At 45.7% G+C, this 18,413-nt stretch overlaps 1 protein-coding gene across 3 annotated transcripts in view; it reads left to right on the top strand.

Moving 5' to 3' along the window:
- The window catches only part of ndc1 (NDC1 transmembrane nucleoporin), a 36,386-nt gene extending 22,346 nt beyond the window's left edge, over positions 1-14,040 (top strand). For all 3 annotated transcript variants that reach the window (XM_064928927.1, XM_064928920.1, XM_064928934.1), the window contains exons 9-18: positions 433-525; positions 974-1,055; positions 5,789-5,956; positions 7,827-8,102; positions 9,257-9,369; positions 9,488-9,538; positions 9,810-9,873; positions 9,967-10,067; positions 10,336-10,496; positions 13,537-14,040. In XM_064928927.1, coding sequence (XP_064784999.1) covers positions 433-525; positions 974-1,055; positions 5,789-5,956; positions 7,827-8,102; positions 9,257-9,369; positions 9,488-9,538; positions 9,810-9,873; positions 9,967-10,067; positions 10,336-10,496; positions 13,537-13,600 — 1,173 coding nt within the window. In that variant the 3' untranslated portion in view covers positions 13,601-14,040. The remainder of the gene's footprint in view (positions 1-432; positions 526-973; positions 1,056-5,788; positions 5,957-7,826; positions 8,103-9,256; positions 9,370-9,487; positions 9,539-9,809; positions 9,874-9,966; positions 10,068-10,335; positions 10,497-13,536) is intronic.
- Positions 14,041-18,413: the final 4,373 nt, after the last annotated feature.

An 18,413-nucleotide genomic window follows, 5' to 3' on the forward strand; every position in this document is an offset into this window, starting at 1 on the left:
CTGATACAATGTACTTTGTATTTAGTGGTCCAACAGCACAAGGAACGAGTGTTAGGAAACATACTTCCTGGACATGAGCGTTCTGAAGCACCTGCCGGAGGGAAGCTTCTAGAACTGCAGGTGTAGAGGGTGGGAGGGGTCGTCAATGACAGCCAGTGGCTTGGACTGACTCCCTGCTTCTCTACCAGTCTAGTCCTGGACTGACTCCCTGCTTCTCTACCAGTCTAGTCCTGGACTGACTCCCTGCTTCTCTACCAGTCTAGTTCACCTCGCTGCTTCTCTACCAGTCTCTGCTAATCATTTCCTCTCTGGCTGCAGTTCGATTCCCAACCGTTGTTCTCTCGGAAGTGTGCACTTCTAACCTGTCTGCTTAGTACCGTAGACGAGCTCATTCCACAAGGAGTCTGATTTGATAATGATTATTTCTTGCAGGTTTACAGTTTTCCTGTCCAGTCCACGTTCACAGAGGACGCCCACCAGAGCCTGCCCAAAGTTATCACTGGCACGCAACCAATGATACTGAAGGTAAGCATTTCACACCAATTTAACAATGGAAACATTACAGGATCATCCGTGTTCCCTGTTACGAGTAACTTTGAACAAAGGAAAACAAAATCAAAGCCTCTGTTCCTAGCCCTCTGGCTAACTCTACCTCTGTCCTGTCTGTTCCTAGCCCTCTGGCTAACTCTACCTCTGTCCTGTCTGTTCCTAGCCCTCTGGCTAACTCTACCTCTGTCCTGTCTGTTCCTAGCCCTCTGGCTAACTCTACCTCTGTCCTGTCAGTTCCTAGCCCTCTGGCTAACTCAACCTCTGTCCTGTCTGTTCCTAGCCCCCTGGCTAACTCAACCTCTGTCCTGTCTGTTCCTAGCCCCCTGGCTAACTCAACCTCTGTCCTGTCTGTTCCTAGCCCTCTGGCTAACTCTACCCCTGTCTGTTCCTAGCCCTCTGGCTAACTCTACCTGTGTCCTGTCAGTTCCTAGCCCTCCAGGACCTGGCTCTGCTGTCTCAACATTCTCCTTCTCGACGTCTGGAGGTGTTCAGTCTCAGCCAACCAGGTGACCCCCGCTGCTCTGCCTGCATACATACATCTAATGGACATTTATACTTTCACATTACAGACTGACTTCATGTGTCTCATTACTGACAGTAAAACAATAAGAGCACTGTCTACACGGTTGACATTGGAAATGTCTCGGAAACATCAACTGACTCTGCAGTATGCATAATGTTCTTCTGTCTGGTAGTCCCAGGGCAATGTTCCCTGGTAGTCCCAGGGCAATGTTCCCTGGTAGTCCCAGGGCAATGTTCCCTGGTAGTCCCAGGGCAATGTTCCCTGGTAGGTCCCGGGGCAATGTTCTCCTGGTAGGTCCCGGGGCAATGTTCCCCTGGTAGGTCCCGGGGCAATGTTCCCCTGGTAGGTCCCGGGGCAATGTTCCCCTGGTAGGTCCCGGGGCAATGTTCCCCTGGTAGTCCCGGGGCAATGTTCCCCTGGTAGTCCCGGGGCAATGGATTGTCAGTAGCGTCCATAGCCACAGTCGACCCATTTCTGACTATTTTAAACCTAACCTTAAATTACCCCCGAGTCGATCTCCGTGTTCCCGTGGAAATCTAATTAGTTGAATAAATTCCCCATTTTAAGATATCTGGGTAAACTATAGATTCAGGGCCTTCAGGAAGTATTCACACCCCTCTACTTATTCCACATTTTCTTGTTACAGCCTGAATTCAAAATTGATTAAATTTTTAAAAATTCTACCCACAATTCCCCATAATGACAAGGTGAAAACATGTTTTTAGAAATGTTGGCGCATTTATTGGAAATGAAATACAGAAACCTTATTTACGTAAGTATTCACAAATCTGAGCTAATACTTTGTAGAAGCACCTTTTAGGCGGCGATTTACAGCTTTGAGTCGTCTTGGAATTTGGGGATTTTTCTCCTATTTTGTTTCTTTCAGATTTTCTCAAGCTCTTGAGTTAGATGGGGAGCGACGGTGAACAGCAATCTTCAAGTCTTTCCACAGATTTTCAATGGAGTTCAAGTCTTTGGCTGGGCCACTCAAGGCCTTTCACATTCTTCTTCTGAAGCCTTTCCAGCATTGCTTTGGCTGTATGCTTGGGGTCATTGTCCTGTTGGAATGTAAAACTTCACCCCAGTATAAGGTCGTTTGCTCTCTGAAGAAGGTTCAAGGATTTGCCTGTATTTGGCTCCATTTATGGTTCCCTTTACTAGTCTCCCAGTCCCTGCTGCTGAAAAGCGGTCCCATAGCATGATGCTGCCACTACCATTTATTTAATTTATTTAATTTCACCTTTATTTAACCAGTTGAGAACAGGTTCTCATCTACATCTGCGACCTGGCCAAGATAAAGCAAAGCAGTTTGACACAGACAACAACACAGAGTTACACATGGAGTAAAACAAACATGCAGTCAACAATACAGTAGAAAAAAATCTTTATACAGTGTGTGGAAATGTAGTAAGATTAGGGAGGTAAGGCAATAAATAGGCCATAGTGGTGAAATAATTCAAATTTAGCAATTAAACACAGGAGTGATAGATGTGCAGAAGATGAATGTGCAAGTAGAGATACTGGGATACAAAGGAGCAAGAGGGTAAGTAATAATATGGGGATGAGGTAGTTGGATGTGCTATTTACAGATTGGCTATGTACAGGTAGAGTGATCTGTGAGCTGCTCTGACAGCTGGTGCTTAAAGCTAGTGAGGGAGGTAAGAGTCTCCAGCTTCAGAGATTTTTGCAGTTCGTTCCAGTCATTGGCAGCAGAGAACTGGAAGGAGAGGCGGCCAAAGGAGGAATTGGCTTTGGGGGTGACCAGTGAAATATACCTGCTGGAGCGCGTGCTACTGTAGTGACCTACTCCCATGAAGCCCAGATTGATGAAGTGCTGTAGAGACTGTTGTCCTTCTGGCAGGTTCTCTCTTCTCAGCCAAGGAGCAGTGTCGTTCTGTCAGAGTGGTCATTGGGTTCTTGGTCACCTCCCTGACCAAGGTGCTTCTTGTCCTTTTGGGGGAGTCTCTGGGTAGTTCCATGTTTTTTTCTTGGAGACCACTGTGCTCTTGGAAACATTCAGCACTCTAAAGATTGTTTAATACCCTCCCCCAGATATATGCCTGATCACATCTCTTATCTCAGAGATCTATGGACAGTTCCTACTCTGACATTCACTGTCAACTGTGGGACCTTATATAGACAGGTGTGTTTCTTTCTAAATCCTGTCCAATTAATTGAATTTACCACAGGTGGACTCCAATCAAGTTGTAGAAACATCTCAAGGATGATCAAAGGACAGTGGATGCACCTGAGCTCCAATTTGGAGTGTCATAGCAAAGTGGTGTGAATAATTATGTAAATTAGATTTCTGGATTTAATTTCAATATTTATAAACCTGTTTTCAATTTGTCATTATGGGGTATTGTGTGTAGATTTTGAATGCAGGCTGTAACACTACAAAATGTGGACCAAGTCGAGGGGTATGAAAACTTTTAAAACATGGGCTGAGCCTCGATCCACTGCATCCGTCTATGTCTGCCTTCCGCATCTGAGGTCAAAGGTGGCAGAGTTACCGAGGTGTTTGTTAGACCAGAGGACATCCCCAAAATGGGTCTTCTCACAAAAATGTCTGTAGCGTTCAAATATTTTGGCCTACAAACTATTAATATTATTATAATAACTACTACGAACGAACTAATATGACTCACGGACACAATGCTGTTCTCAGTTTTGCTCTGCGACCCCTAAGTGTCACGTGACTTGTTTTAAAGGTAACCCGGTACTGGGATGAAAAATACTTTTCAATGAATGGGGCATTTCCACGTCAAAAAGACACCAAAAGATGGTGCTAATTCCACGTCCAAAAGATGGTGCTAATTCCAGGTTAAGAATAAAAAGGCCTTGTACTGTTGTCATTTTTTTAACCACTAACTTCAATGCAATCTAAAATCACAAACACACTTATCAAAACAGTATCATGTTTTTTTTTTACATTTTTGACCTGACTTTGATTATAGAAGAAAAACATGGTCTTTGGATTTTGTTTCAAAGCCAAACACAATGAAAAGGACTGTGCTTTAAAGCATTTAAGACGTTGCATGTGTACTGTTAGGTTCTAATTCTGAGTAAAACACTGAAACCTTAACCAAGTTCTTTCTCCCAGAGGGCCAATCCAGGTGTATTAGACAACAAAAAAATTCACACAAGCACTAACATTTAACCCTTCCTCCAGGGCTGAGTCTCCTCCTACACATCTGTACAAACATTTGATCTTTACTGCTAAGCAGGACACTAAGAGATACGGGCCATAAAAGTTTATTCCTCCCTTAAGGTGACCTGACCTCAACCTCCCCTAATCACTAATCCATGGCTCTCTCTCCCCTTATCAATGCCTGCCACATACATCTCTTTCACTCAGTGACATAAGTATTATTACATATTCTCAGAACCCAACAGTACTGATTTTAAAAATATATATAAACACAACATGTGAAGTGTTGGTCCCATGTTTTCCCCTGAAATTAAAGATACCAGAAATGTTCCATACGCGCCAAAAGCGTATTTCTCTGATGTTGTTTTATACCCCTGTTATTTAACATTTATCGTTTGCCAAAAGAATCCATCCACCTGACAGTTGTCATCAATAAGCTGATTAAAAAGCATGATGATTACACAGGTGAACCTCGAGCCGGGGACAAAAGGCCACTTAAAAATGTGCAGTTTTGTCACACATCACAATGCCATAGATGTCTCAAGTTTTGAAGGAGCGTGCGATTGTCATGCTGACTACTGGAATGTCCACCAGAGTTGTTTCCAGATCATTTTGTTAATTTCTCTACCATAAGCCGCCTCCAACATCGTTTTAGAGAATTTGTCAGTACGTCCAAACGGCCTCACAACCACAGACCACGTGTAACCACGCCAGCCCAGGACCTCCACTTCCGGCTCCTTCACCTGCGGGATGGTCTGAGACAGCTGATGAAACTGAGGAGTATTTCTGTCTGTAATAAAGCCCTTTGTGGAGAAGAAGTCATTCTGATTGGCTGGGTGAACCTATGCCCTCCCAGGCCCACCATAGGCTGCGCCCCTGCCAAGTCATGTGAAATCCATATATGAGGGCCTAAAGAATTTATTTCAATTGACTTTTTAAAAAAAAATTCTCCCACACAGTAAGATCATTGAACTTGTTCTGTGTTGGGTTTGATATTTTAGTGTAGAACACCATATTACCATATTAGATCTTATGCATACACACTGGCCAGTCTGTTTCTTTAGACCTGAAATAAATCATGGATTAAACGAGGTTTCAGTGGCTTGTTTGCGTGGAGGCCTGGCGACGCTAAACCATGTTTGTTAATTAACCGTCAGTTACTGTGAGACCGGCAGTCATTTGTATGGCGACAAAATGCTGACACAATTTCATGACGACCACAGCCATTGGAGTTACTTAAACATTTCCTTGGGATTTTATTTAATGTTTTTCAATGTTTTTCAAATGCAATGTTTCATCAAATAATTGTTTTATATATTTATTTATAAAAAATAAACTTTACAGGGATCTTCAAATTCTAAATCAAATAGCTAAATGATCCTTGACCATCTTGTTAGCTCTGTAGAACCCTGGGCCCTTTTTTTGTTGCATATTTGAGTCTTTTATGAATTTTAACGATATAGCCAATTTTGACTTTGGGGATGTAGAGTCTAGAGAAATGTTGCCCTTTCTGTATGTAATTCCTGGAAGGTAACTTTTCCTTTGTCGTTCTGTGTTTTCCCCAGGTGGTCACCCTCACATCTGGACGGCCCTGAGTAAGGAGTGTCTGTCTCTGTTGTCTGACCTGACTGAGCGGCTGGTAGCCCACCATGACACTGTAGCGACCAACGGACGGGCCAAGTCCCAGTCTATAGGGAGCAACAAGCGGTCCACCACCACCTCGGAAGGCTCCGGTAGCTACAACGCTCTGTCTCTCTGAAGAACATTATTACACTGCATTCAGAAAGTATTCAGACCCACTTGACTTTATCCCCATATTTCATTACAGCCTTATTCTGAAATGGAATTAAGTTGTTGTTCCCTTCAAGTCTACACACAATACCCCCTGATGATGTCACAATACCCCACGATGATGTCACAATACCCCCTGATGATGTCACAATACCCCCTGATGATGTCACAATACCCCACGATAACGTCACGATACCCCCATAATGACAAACAAAAGCAGGTCTTTAGAAATGTTTAACTTTATTACAAAAAAAAAAACTAGAAATCACATTTATGAGACCCTTTACTCAGTACTTTGTTGAAGCACCTTTGGCAGTGATTACAGCCTCGAGTCTTCTTGGGTATGACGCTACAAGCTTGATACACCTATATTTGGGGAGTTTCTTCTCTGCAGATCCCCTCAAGCTCTGTCAGGTTGGATGGGGAGCGTCGCTGCACAGCTATTTTAATGTCTCTCTAGAGATGTTCAAGTCTGGGCTCTGGCTGGGCCACTCAAGGACATTCAGAGACTTGTCCCGGAGCCACTCCTGTATTGTCTTGGCTGTGTGCTTATGGTTGTTGTCCTGTTGGAAGGGGAACCTTCACCCCAGTCTGAGAACCTGCTCCAGAGTGCTCAGGACTTCATCAAGGATCTCTCTGTCCTTTGCTCCATTCATCTTTCCCTCGATCCTGACTAGTCTCCCAGTCGCTGCCTCTGGAAAAACATCCCCACAGCATGATGCTGCCACCACCATGCTTCACCGTAGGGATGGTGCCAGGTTTCCTCCATTGCTCTGTTTATCTGGGCAGCTCTAGGAAGAGTCTTGGTTGTTCCAAACAAGAATGATGGAGGCCAATGTGTTCTTGGGGACCTTCAATGCTGCAGATTGTTGGTACCCTTCCCCAGATCTGTGCCTCGACACACAATCCTGTCTCTGAGCTCTACGGACATTTCCTTCGTCCTCATTTCTTGGTTTCTGATCTGACATGCACCTGTCAACTGTGGAACCTTATCTAGACAGGTGTGTGTCTTTCCAAATAATGTCCAATTAATTGAATTTACCACAGGTGGACTCCAATCAAGTTGTAGAAACATCTCAAGGATGATCAATGGAAACAGGATGCACCAGAGATCAATTTCAAGTCTCATAGCAAAGGGTCTGAATACTTACATTTATTTAAATCTGTTTTTTATTTTTAATAGATTTGGAAAAAAATTCTAAACCTGTTTTTGCAATGTCATTATGGGGTGTTATGATGTCGTGTTGTGATGTCATTATGGTGTGTTGTGTGTGTTTTTATGTAATGTTACAAAATGTGTAAGAAGTAAAGGTTGAATACACTGTGGTATCTGTGTATAGTGCAAGTGTATTATATTTATTTAAACATTTCCCAGGTTGGTAAATCCCATTCAGTAGATTAATGAAAACATATACAGTAAAAATATATATTTATTTTTCTATATTTAAGCAAAATAAATGTTGTTATACGGTCTGACGGTCAGCATTCAGGGCTCGATCCACCCAGTTTAAAATCGTGTTTACATTCTAGAGAACATTCTGAACCAACGTCAAACCGTGGTCAGCCAATCAGCATTCAGGGCTCTAACCATGGTCAGTGGTCAGCCTATCATGTGATGTGCAACTTTTGTTTTACAGCCTTGGATTAACACAGTCCTCTAATCAACTGCTCATCAAGCCCTTGATTAGTCAGCGGTGTTAGTTGCCGGCCTGCTCAGTCTATCTCCCCAGAACCAGGGTTGCGGTCAGATCACCTTTTTTAATAGTATGTAAGTCCTTCTAAAAAAAACTCTGACTCCCTCTATTCCTCCAGTAACTTCTGTCGGTATGGAGGATATGAAGACTCCTCGGCCCGGCGCCCTGATCAGAACCCCTGGCTCAGTGTTCTTGCGTTCCTCTGTCGGGGCGGGGCTGCGAACTCCCCTGACCACCCCCTTTACCCCGGACCTAGACAGCCCCTTCTCCTCCCCCGCCCTGCGGCGGCTCACTGGCCCCCTGGAGCCTCAGGGGGCCCTGTCCCCCGGCTTCAGCTCCATCCAGAGCCCTCACGTCATGAGGAGGGGCCCCAAACTCTGGTCTGCTTCTACAGGTGAGGGACAGCCCAGGGGCCACAAACTGGTTTTACCCATGGACGAGTATTTCACTATACTGCTTTTGCTCCTATGAGCCATGGGACTGCATAGTATGAGTGGTATCATATTTCATCACTTTAATTATTTGTAAATATTGCATCACCCATCTCGTATGTACTGTATTCTAAACTATACCACTGTATCTTAGTCCAATGCTGCTCTTTTATTTATATACATACACACACACATACTTAATCCATTCCTTACCTAGATGTGTATTTTGTGTTGTGAAACTGTAACATGGAACCCAGACCGTCTGCCCCGTCGTGTATATTTATTTTGTCCCCCGACACCAAACGTGATCACGACACGCAGGTTAAAATATCAAAACAAACTCTGAACTAATGATATTAATTTGGTGACAGGTCAAAAAGCATTAAACATTTATGGCAATTTAGCTACTTAGCTTGCACTTGCTCGCTAATTTGTCCTATTTAGCTAGCCTACTGTTGCTAGCTAATTTGTCCTGGGATATAAACATTGAGCTGTTATTTTTACCTGAAATGCACAAGGTCCTCTACTCCGACAATTAATCCACACATAACTGCCAACCGAATCGTTTCCAGTCATCTCTCCTCCTTCCAGGCCTTTTCTTCTTTAAACTTTATATTGCAATTGGCAACTTTCATGAATTAGGTGCATTATCGCCACTGACCTCGTTCGTCTTTCAGTCACCCACAGGGGTATAACCAATGAGGAGATGGCACGTGGGTAGCAGCTTCTATAAACCAATGAGGAGATGGGAGAGGCAGGACTTGCAGCTCGATCTGCGTCAGAAATAGAACTGACTTCTATTTTAGCCATTGGCAACGCAGACGCTCGTTGGCGCGCAATAATTGAATAATATAGATTTTTAAATGTATTTTGCAACACTCGCGCACGCGAGCGGTGAAGTCAGCCTGTTAGATATTACTGCACTGTTGAAGCTAGAAACACAATCGTTTTGCTACACCCACAATAACATCTGCTAAACACTTATATGTGATCAATACAATTTGATTAGATATTATCATTCTCCTTTCAGAACCAAGGATTTGTTTTACCGCTGACGAGTCAACAACAGCGATGTTTATTGACCTATGAATTCAGACCATTCTCTGTTTATGTCTAGACTCCCAGCTGAACGGCAGTCCTCCGCCATCTCCTGGTCCCGCCCCCAGCCCGTCCCAGGCCCAACTCAAACCCTCCTTCCTTGTTACCTTCCTACAGAACAGGAAGGACCAGGTACTGCCTTGTGTTTCTAAAAATGTTCTCCCATTTGGTAGCTACTGACTAGTGATGTGGTGTATTATTTTGGCTATTATTCATTCTGTTTTATTAACTTTGTAATTGTCTCATTCAGGTTAAATATTTCTTGGCAAAGCGGATGCTGATAACGTATCTGTTTAACAAGGTAAGGGTGTGTTTACCCGCGCGCTGTCCCTGGGGTGTGTTTACCCGCGCGCTGTCCCTGGGGTGTGTTTACCCGCGCGCTGTCCCTGGGGTGTGTTTACCCGCGCGCTGTCCCCGGGGTGTGTTTACCCGCGCGCTGTCCCGGGGTGTGTTTACCCGCGCGCTGTCCCCGGGGTGTGTTTACCGGATGACTGCTGCCGGCCTAGTTAGCCACGGCTAACACCGGATGATTTCGGTAGAGTTTCCTCACTCATTGTTGTCTCTCCCTGCAGCTGCCAGAAGCCTCCAGTCAGGCCCTGTTTGCTGACAGCCAGGTTCACATATGGGCTCTGCAAGGTCTTGCATTCTTTATCAGATTTTTGCAGAAAACAACAGATTTTCACATTTTGTCAAGATTTATATTGTAGCCTAATCTTCTTCCTCCTGTAGGTCTGTCTCACCTGGTGGCAGCGTCCTTCTCTGAGGACCAGTATGGAATAGTTCAGACCACCCTGCCTACCATCCTCAGTACCCTACTGCTGTTACAGGAGGTTAGACATGTGAAGTTAATTTGACAGCTTCACACCTGCATACTTTTCACTTTAAATGAATCTAATAATGGTACAGTATTTGCTGCTTCCCGCTGACCTGTTCTTAGCTTGTAATGTTTCACTAAATTATTTGATCCATTATGGGGGGGGGGGGGAATCAACATGTTAGTTAGCACAAATCCATCCATATCAAGACTGCTTAGTGCCTGACTGCCTTCCCTCCTCTCCTCACCCCCTCTCCTCTCCTCACCCCCTCCCTCTCCTCCAGGCTGTGGATCGTCACTTCAAGCTACCCCATACCTCCTCTAAACCAGGTCACTGTTCCTGCAGTATGGGAGATGACAGTTACAAGACGCTCCGCTTCGCCCTGCGATCCACCCTGAAGACCGCTGTCTACAGGATCACAGCCACCTTCGGAGGACACCTCCAGTAAGAATAGCAGATGTAGTTAAACACCACTTTAATGCGGTCCTGGACCTGAGAGATGTGGTAATATGGGGGGGCTGGACCTGAGAGATGTGGTAATATGGGGGGGCTGGACCTGAGAGATGTGGTAATATGGGGGCTGGACCTGAGAGATGTGGTAATATGGGGGCTGGACCTGAGAGATGTGGTAATATGGGGGGGCTGGACCTGAGAGATGTGGTAATATGGGGGGCTGGACCTGAGAGATGTGGTAATATGGGGGGGCTGGACCTGAGAGATGTGGTAATATGGGGGGCTGGACCTGAGAGATGTGGTAATATGGGGGCTGGACCTGAGAGATGTGGTAATATGGGGGGGGCTGGACCTGAGAGATGTGGTAATATGGGGGGCTGGACCTGAGAGATGTGGTAATATGGGGGGGCTGGACTGGACCTGAGAGATGTGGTAATATGGGGGGGACTGGACCTGAGAGATGTGGTAATATGGGGGGCTGGACCTGAGAGATGTGGTAATATGGGGGGCTGGACCTGAGAGATGTGGTAATATGGGGGGGCTGGACCTGAGAGATGTGGTAATATGGGGGGACCTGAGAGATGTGGTAATATGGGGGGCTGGACCTGAGAGATGTGGTAATATGGGGGGGCTGGACCTGAGAGATGTGGTAATATGGGGGGGCTGGACCTGAGAGATGTGGTAATATGGGGGGGCTGGACCTGAGAGATGTGGTAATATGGGGGGGCTGGACCTGAGAGATGTGGTAATATGGGGGGGCTGGACCTGAGAGATGTGGTAATATGGGGGGGCTGGACCTGAGAGATGTGGTAATATGGGGGGGCTGGACCTGAGAGATGTGGTAATATGGGGGGGACTGGACCTGAGAGATGTGGTAATATGGGGGGCTGGACCTGACAGATGCGGTAATATGGGGGGCTGGACCTGAGAGATGTGGTAATATGGGGGGCTGGACCTGAGAGATGTGGTAATATGGGGGGGCTGGACCTGAGAGATGTGGTAATATGGGGGGGCTGGACCTGAGAGATGTGGTAATATGGGGGGGACTGGACCTGAGAGATGTGGTAATATGGGGGGGCTGGACCTGAGAGATGTGGTAATATGGGGGGGCTGGACCTGAGAGATGTGGTAATATGGGGGGGCTGGACCTGAGAGATGTGGTAATATGGGGGCTGGACCTGAGAGATGTGGTAATATGGGGGGGGAGATGTGGTAATATGGGGGCTGGACCTGAGAGATGTGGTAATATGGGGGCTGGACCTGAGAGATGTGGTAATATGGGGGCTGGACCTGAGAGATGTGGTAATATGGGGGGGACTGGACCTGAGAGATGTGGTAATATGGGGGCTGGACCTGAGAGATGTGGTAATATGGGGGGGACTGGACCTGAGAGATGTGGTAATATGGGGGGGCTGGACCTGAGAGATGTGGTAATATGGGGGCTGGACCTGAGAGATGTGGTAATATGGGGGCTGGACCTGAGAGATGTGGTAATATGGGGGCTGGACCTGGAGAGATGTGGTAATATGGGGGGGCTGGACCTGAGAGATGTGGTAATATGGGGGGCTGGACCTGAGAGATGTGGTAATATGGGGGGGCTGGACCTGAGAGATGTGGTAATATGGGGGGCTGGACCTGAGAGATGTGGTAATATGGGGGGGACTGGACCTGAGAGATGTGGTAATATGGGGGGGCTGGACCTGAGAGATGTGGTAATATGGGGGGCTGGACCTGAGAGATGTGGTAATATGGGGGGGGCTGGACCTGAGAGATGTGGTAATATGGGGGGGCTGGACCTGAGAGATGTGGTAATATGGGGGGGACTGGACCTGAGAGATGTGGTAATATGGGGGCTGGACCTGAGAGATGTGGTAATATGGGGGCTGGACCTGAGAGATGTGGTAATATGGGGGCTGGACCTGAGAGATGTGGTAATATGGGGGCTGGACCTGAGAGATGTGGTAATATGGGGGCTGGACCTGAGAGATGTGGTAATATGGGGGGGGCTGGACCTGAGAGATGTGGTAATATGGGGGCTGGACCTGAGAGATGTGGTAATATGGGGGCTGGACCTGAGAGATGTGGTAATATGGGGGGGCTGGACCTGAGAGATGTGGTAATATGGGGGGGCTGGACCTGAGAGATGTGGTAATATGGGGGCTGGACCTGAGAGATGTGGTAATATGGGGGGGCTGGACCTGAGAGATGTGGTAATATGGGGGGGCTGGACCTGAGAGATGTGGTAATATGGGGGGGCTGGACCTGAGAGAGATGTGGTAATATGGGGGCTGGACCTGAGAGATGTGGTAATATGGGGGGGACTGGACCTGAGAGATGTGGTAATATGGGGGGGGGCTGGACCTGAGAGATGTGGTAATATGGGGGGGCTGGACCTGAGAGATGTGGTAATATGGGGGATGGACCTGAGAGATGTGGTAATATGGGGGGGGCTGGACCTGAGAGATGTGGTAATATGGGGGCTGGACCTGAGAGATGTGGTAATATGGGGGCTGGACCTGAGAGATGTGGTAATATGGGGGGGCTGGACCTGAGAGATGTGGTAATATGGGGGGGCTGGACCTGAGAGATGTGGTAATATGGGGGGGCTGGACCTGAGAGATGTGGTAATATGGGGGGGCTGGACCTGAGAGATGTGGTAATATGGGGGGGCTGGACCTGAGAGATGTGGTAATATGGGGGGGCTGGACCTGAGAGATGTGGTAATATGGGGGGGCTGGACCTGAGAGATGTGGTAATATGGGGGGGCTGGACCTGAGAGATGTGGTAATATGGGGGGGGCTGGCTGTTGAGCACACTGAGGTAGAAGCCGAACACTCAATTGCACCACAACACTTTCCTTTATAATGTTTTGGTCCCACAATTAATTTGGTCAGGTCATCTATTACTGCTATAGAATAGGTGTAATCATGTTTTGCCGTTGTGGATGTGAAGCTTAGTTTGAAAGTTTATCTTTGTCCTACTTCTGCGAACACGGATTCGATTGTCTGATTCGTGTGTCCCTGGTTTCCAGCGCTGTCCAGATGTCCGCAGAGCACCGCAAGAGACTGCAGCACTTCCTGGAGTATAAAGAGTGAAGGCGTGAGCGACATGCCCAGGACTGTCACTAAGCTGAAAGACAGTGTGTGTGTGTGTGTGTGTGTGTGTGTGTGTGTGTGTGTGTGTGTGTGTGTGTGTGTGTGTGTGTGTGGCTGTGTGGCTGTGCTTGATCTTGAAAGTGCCAAATTTGAATTGGTTGCCTAGACTACTGTTCGTAGGAAACGAGGTTGCTTCCAAATTCTTGTTAGTTGGTTTTTGTTTTGTACTATACATTTTGTCATGAGCTCGTCAATAATGTTTTTGTCCATCTGACAAATTGCTACAAAAGATGCTTATGAATGTTGTTTTCTGCTTTAACTGAAATGAACGGGATTGCGACTTATGTCTAGGAAGTCTTTGAAAAGTCACCTCCAGCAACCGGAGTTCACGTATGATCGATGACTACATAGGCAATGAATAAAATGTTTTGTAAAAAGATGCCTTGGTCTCATTTTGGTTCATGCATATACATCTGTAGAGAAGTGTTTTGCCCAGCAGAGGGCGATGCCACAAAGGCCACGTCAGGTACAAGGCAGCATAATCCTCAACACCCCCTGTGACGGTTCCACTACTGCAGTATGTCGCAGGAGAAAACCCGACTCTGAAATATGTGTACGGCCGATTCCTTGAAGGGATATTGAACTCAACAAGAGAAGAATACTTTAATAAACGAAGAACTATAAAAAAAAAAAAATCTATGCTGAGGGACTCTCCTATTCTACATTGTCCAACATAATATTTTAGCAATACTTTAATGACTGCTGAAACACAGTGAATTATGAAAACATTGTGTGTTGCTATCACTACACCAGGCTACTACTTACTGCTACGTCGTTTAGGTCTTAATGTAGGTAACATGTTTTAATTTCCCTCAACATCTAAGTGGGGCACCTCAACATGAATACATATGCGTGTTTCATAATAGTCTACATTCAGTTTGCCAACCATCTACAGTATGTTGAGGTTTCCTGGTCTACATGACAAACCATGCAGAAAGGTCGCAAAGATCTCCCACGTGACCGGTGTCTTCCCAGATCACCCCCTTTAGATCTATTCTCTAAAGAATGGGGTTCCCCTGTAATGGGTTCTAACCATAGGAACCCTTGTTTAGGCTACCGTTAATCTATTCATGTTGTTTCTATTCAACATGAATTCATCTGGTGGAAAGCAGAATGTACCAGGTTTTCCTCTAGGTTTTTTCCTGTGCTTAGCTCCATTCCATACATTTTTTTTTAAATCCTGAAAACCTCCCCAGTCCTTAACAATGACAAGCATACCCATAACATGATGCACCCACTACTACGTTTGAAAATACCACACACAGAAAACATTTCTCACTCGTCATCCCCAAAGCCAATTCCCTTTTGGCTGCCTTTCCTTCCAGTTCTCTGCTGCCAATGACTGAAACGAATTGCAAAAATCACTGAAGCTGGAGACTCTTATCTCCCTCTCAGACTTTAAGCATCAGCTGTCAGAGCAGCTCACCGATCATTGAACCTGTACACAGCCCATCTGTAAATAGCCCACCCAACGACCTCATCCCCATATTGTTTGTTTTTTTGTTGCTCTTTTGCACCCTAGTGTCTCTACTTGCACATCATCATCTGCACATCTATCACTCCTGTGTTAATCCTAAATTGTAATTATTTCACCACTATGGCCTATTTACTGCCTTACCTCCCTAATCTTACGACATTTGCAAACACTGTATATAGACTTTTTCTACTGTATTATTGACTGTACGTTTGTTTACTCCATGTGTAACTCTGTGGTTGTTTGTGTCGCACTGCTTTGCTTTATCTTGGCCAGGTCACAGTTGTAAATGAGAACTTGTTCTCAACTGGCCTGGTTATATAAAGGGTTAGGGTTATATATATATAAATGCCTGGTTAAATAAAGGGTTATATATATAAATACCTGGTTAAATAAAGGGTTATATATAAATACCTGGTTAAATAAAGGGTTATATATATAAATACCTGGTTAAATAAATGGTTAGTGTTATATATATATAAATACCTGGTTAAATAAAGGGTTAGGGTTATATACAGTGCCTTGCGAAAGTATTCGGCCCCCTTGAACTTTGCGACCTTTTGCCACATTGCAGGCTTCAAACATAAAGATATAAAACTGTATTTTTTTGTGAAGAATCAACAACAAGTGGGACACAATCATGAAGTGGAACGACATTTATTGGATATTTCAAACTTTTTTAACAAATCAAAAACTGAAAAATTGGGTGTGCAAAATGATTCAGCCCCCTTAAGTTAATACTTTGTAGGTTAGGGTTATATATATATAAATACCTGGTTAAATAGAGGGTTAGGGTTATATATATATATACCTGGTTAAATAAAGGGTTATATATAAATAGAGGGTTAGGGTTATATATACAGTGCCTTGCGAAAGTATTCGGCCCCCTTGAACTTTACGACCTTTTGCCACATTTCATTTCTTGTGAAGAATCAACAACAAGTGGGACACAATCATGAAGTGGAACAACATTTATTGGATATTTCAAACTTTTTTAACAAATCAAAAACTGAAAAATTTTGGGCCTGATCACTGTGCTCATAATGTCCAGGGTATAACCTAGCCTGGTGGGAACCAGCCTGATCACTATATAATGTCCAAGGTATAACCTAGCCTGGTGGAACCAGCCTGATCACTGTGCTCATAATGTCCAGGGTATAACCTAGCCTGGTGGAACCAGCCTGATCACCATATAATGTCCAGGGTATAACCTAGCCTGGTGGAACCAGCCTGATCACCATATAATGTCCAGGGTATAACCTAGCCTGTTGGGAACCAGCCTGATCACTGTGTTCACCATATCATGTCCATGGTATAACCTAGCCTGGTGGAACCAGCCTGATCACTGTGCTCATAATGTCCAGGGTATAACCTAGCCTGGTGGAACCAGCCTGATCACTATATAATGTCCAGGGTATAACCTAACCTGGTGGAACCAGCCTGATCACTGTGCTCATAATGTCCAGGGTATAACCTAGCCTGGTGGAACCAGCCTGATCACCATATAATGTCCAGGGTATAACCTAGCCTGGTGGAACCAGCCTGATCACCATATAATGTCCAGGGTATAACCTAGCCTGGTGGGAACCAGCCTGATCACTGTGCTCATAATGTCCAGGGTATAACCCAGCCTGGTGGAACCAGCCTGATCATCATATAATGTCCAGGGTATAACCTAGCCTGGTGGAACCAGCCTGATCACCATATAATGTCCAGGGTATAACCTAGCCTGGTGGAACCAGCCTGATCACCATATAATGTCCAGGGTATAACCTAACCTGGTGGAACCAGCCTGATCACTATATAATGTCCAGGGTATAACCTAGCCTGGTGGAACCAGCCTGATCACCATATAATGTCCAGGGTATAACCTAGCCTGGTGGGAACCAGCCTGATCACTGTGCTCATAATGTCCAGGGTATAACCCAGCCTGGTGGAACCAGCCTGATCATCATATAATGTCCAGGGTATAACCTAGCCTGGTGGAACCAGCCTGATCACCATATAATGTCCAGGGTATAACCTAGCCTGGTGGAACCAGCCTGATCACCATATAATGTCCAGGGTATAACCCAGCCTGGTGGAACCAGCCTGATCATCATATAATGTCCAGGGTATAACCTAGCCTGGTGGGAACCAGCCTGATCACTATATAATGTCCAGGGTATAACCTAGCCTGGTGGAACCAGCCTGATCACCATATAATGTCCAGGGTATAACCCAGCCTGGTGGAACCAGCCTGATCACCATATAATGTCCAGGGTATAACCTAACCTGGTGGAACCAGCCTGATCACCATATAATGTCCAGGGTATAACCTAGCCTGGTGGAACCAGCCTGATCACCATATAATGTCCAGGGTATAACCTAGCCTGGTGGGAACCAGCCTGATCACTGTGTTCACCATATCATGCCCATGGTATAACCTAGCCTGGTGGAACCAGCCTGATCACCATACAATGTCCAGGGTATAACCTAGCCTGGTGGAACCAGCCTGATCACTATATAATGTCCAGGGTATAACCTAGTCTGGTGGGAACCAGCCTGATCACCATATAATGTCCAGGGTATAACCTAGCCTGGTGGGAACCAGCCTGATCACTGTGTTCACCATATAATGTCCAGGGTATAACCCAGCCTGGTGGGAACCAGCCTGATCACCATATAATGTCCAGGGTATAACCTAGTCTGGTGGAACCAGCCTGATCACCATATAATGTCCAGGGTATAACCCAGCCTGGTGGGAACCAGCCTGATCACCATATAATGTCCAGGGTATAACCTAGCCATGTGGAACCAGCCTGATCACCATATAATGTCCAGGGTTTAACCCAGCCTGGTGGAACCAGCCTGATCACTATATAATGTCCAGGGTATAACCTTGTCAGGCTGGTTCCCACCAGGCTAGGTTATACCCTGGCCATGTTATATTACCCACTTATACTCCTTCTGGTTGGTCCCGGCATCCGTTCATGACCAGGGGATAAGTCAGGCACCCACCGTCAACAATTGTCATCCACCCTCAAGTTTAAACATAGTTTGATAAATAACGTAAATTCGTTTGGAAGCGAATTCTATGATTTCCAGATGTAGACTGAGTGACTCCAGGTTGGTTTGAGGCCAGTGACGCTGTTACGCTATGCAACCAACTGTGACATGTTTAGCTCTGGTTGGTTTGGGTTTGTTGCAGCTAGTTGGTACACTGCTGTAGTCAGACGTGAGTTAGCTAGTACCACCAAAAACTGCATCCAATATTTATTTGTGGCCTAGACATGGGTT

The sequence above is a fragment of the Oncorhynchus masou genome, chromosome 3 (genome assembly GCF_036934945.1).
Source record: "Oncorhynchus masou masou isolate Uvic2021 chromosome 3, UVic_Omas_1.1, whole genome shotgun sequence".
Taxonomy (NCBI): Eukaryota; Metazoa; Chordata; class Actinopteri; order Salmoniformes; family Salmonidae; genus Oncorhynchus; species Oncorhynchus masou.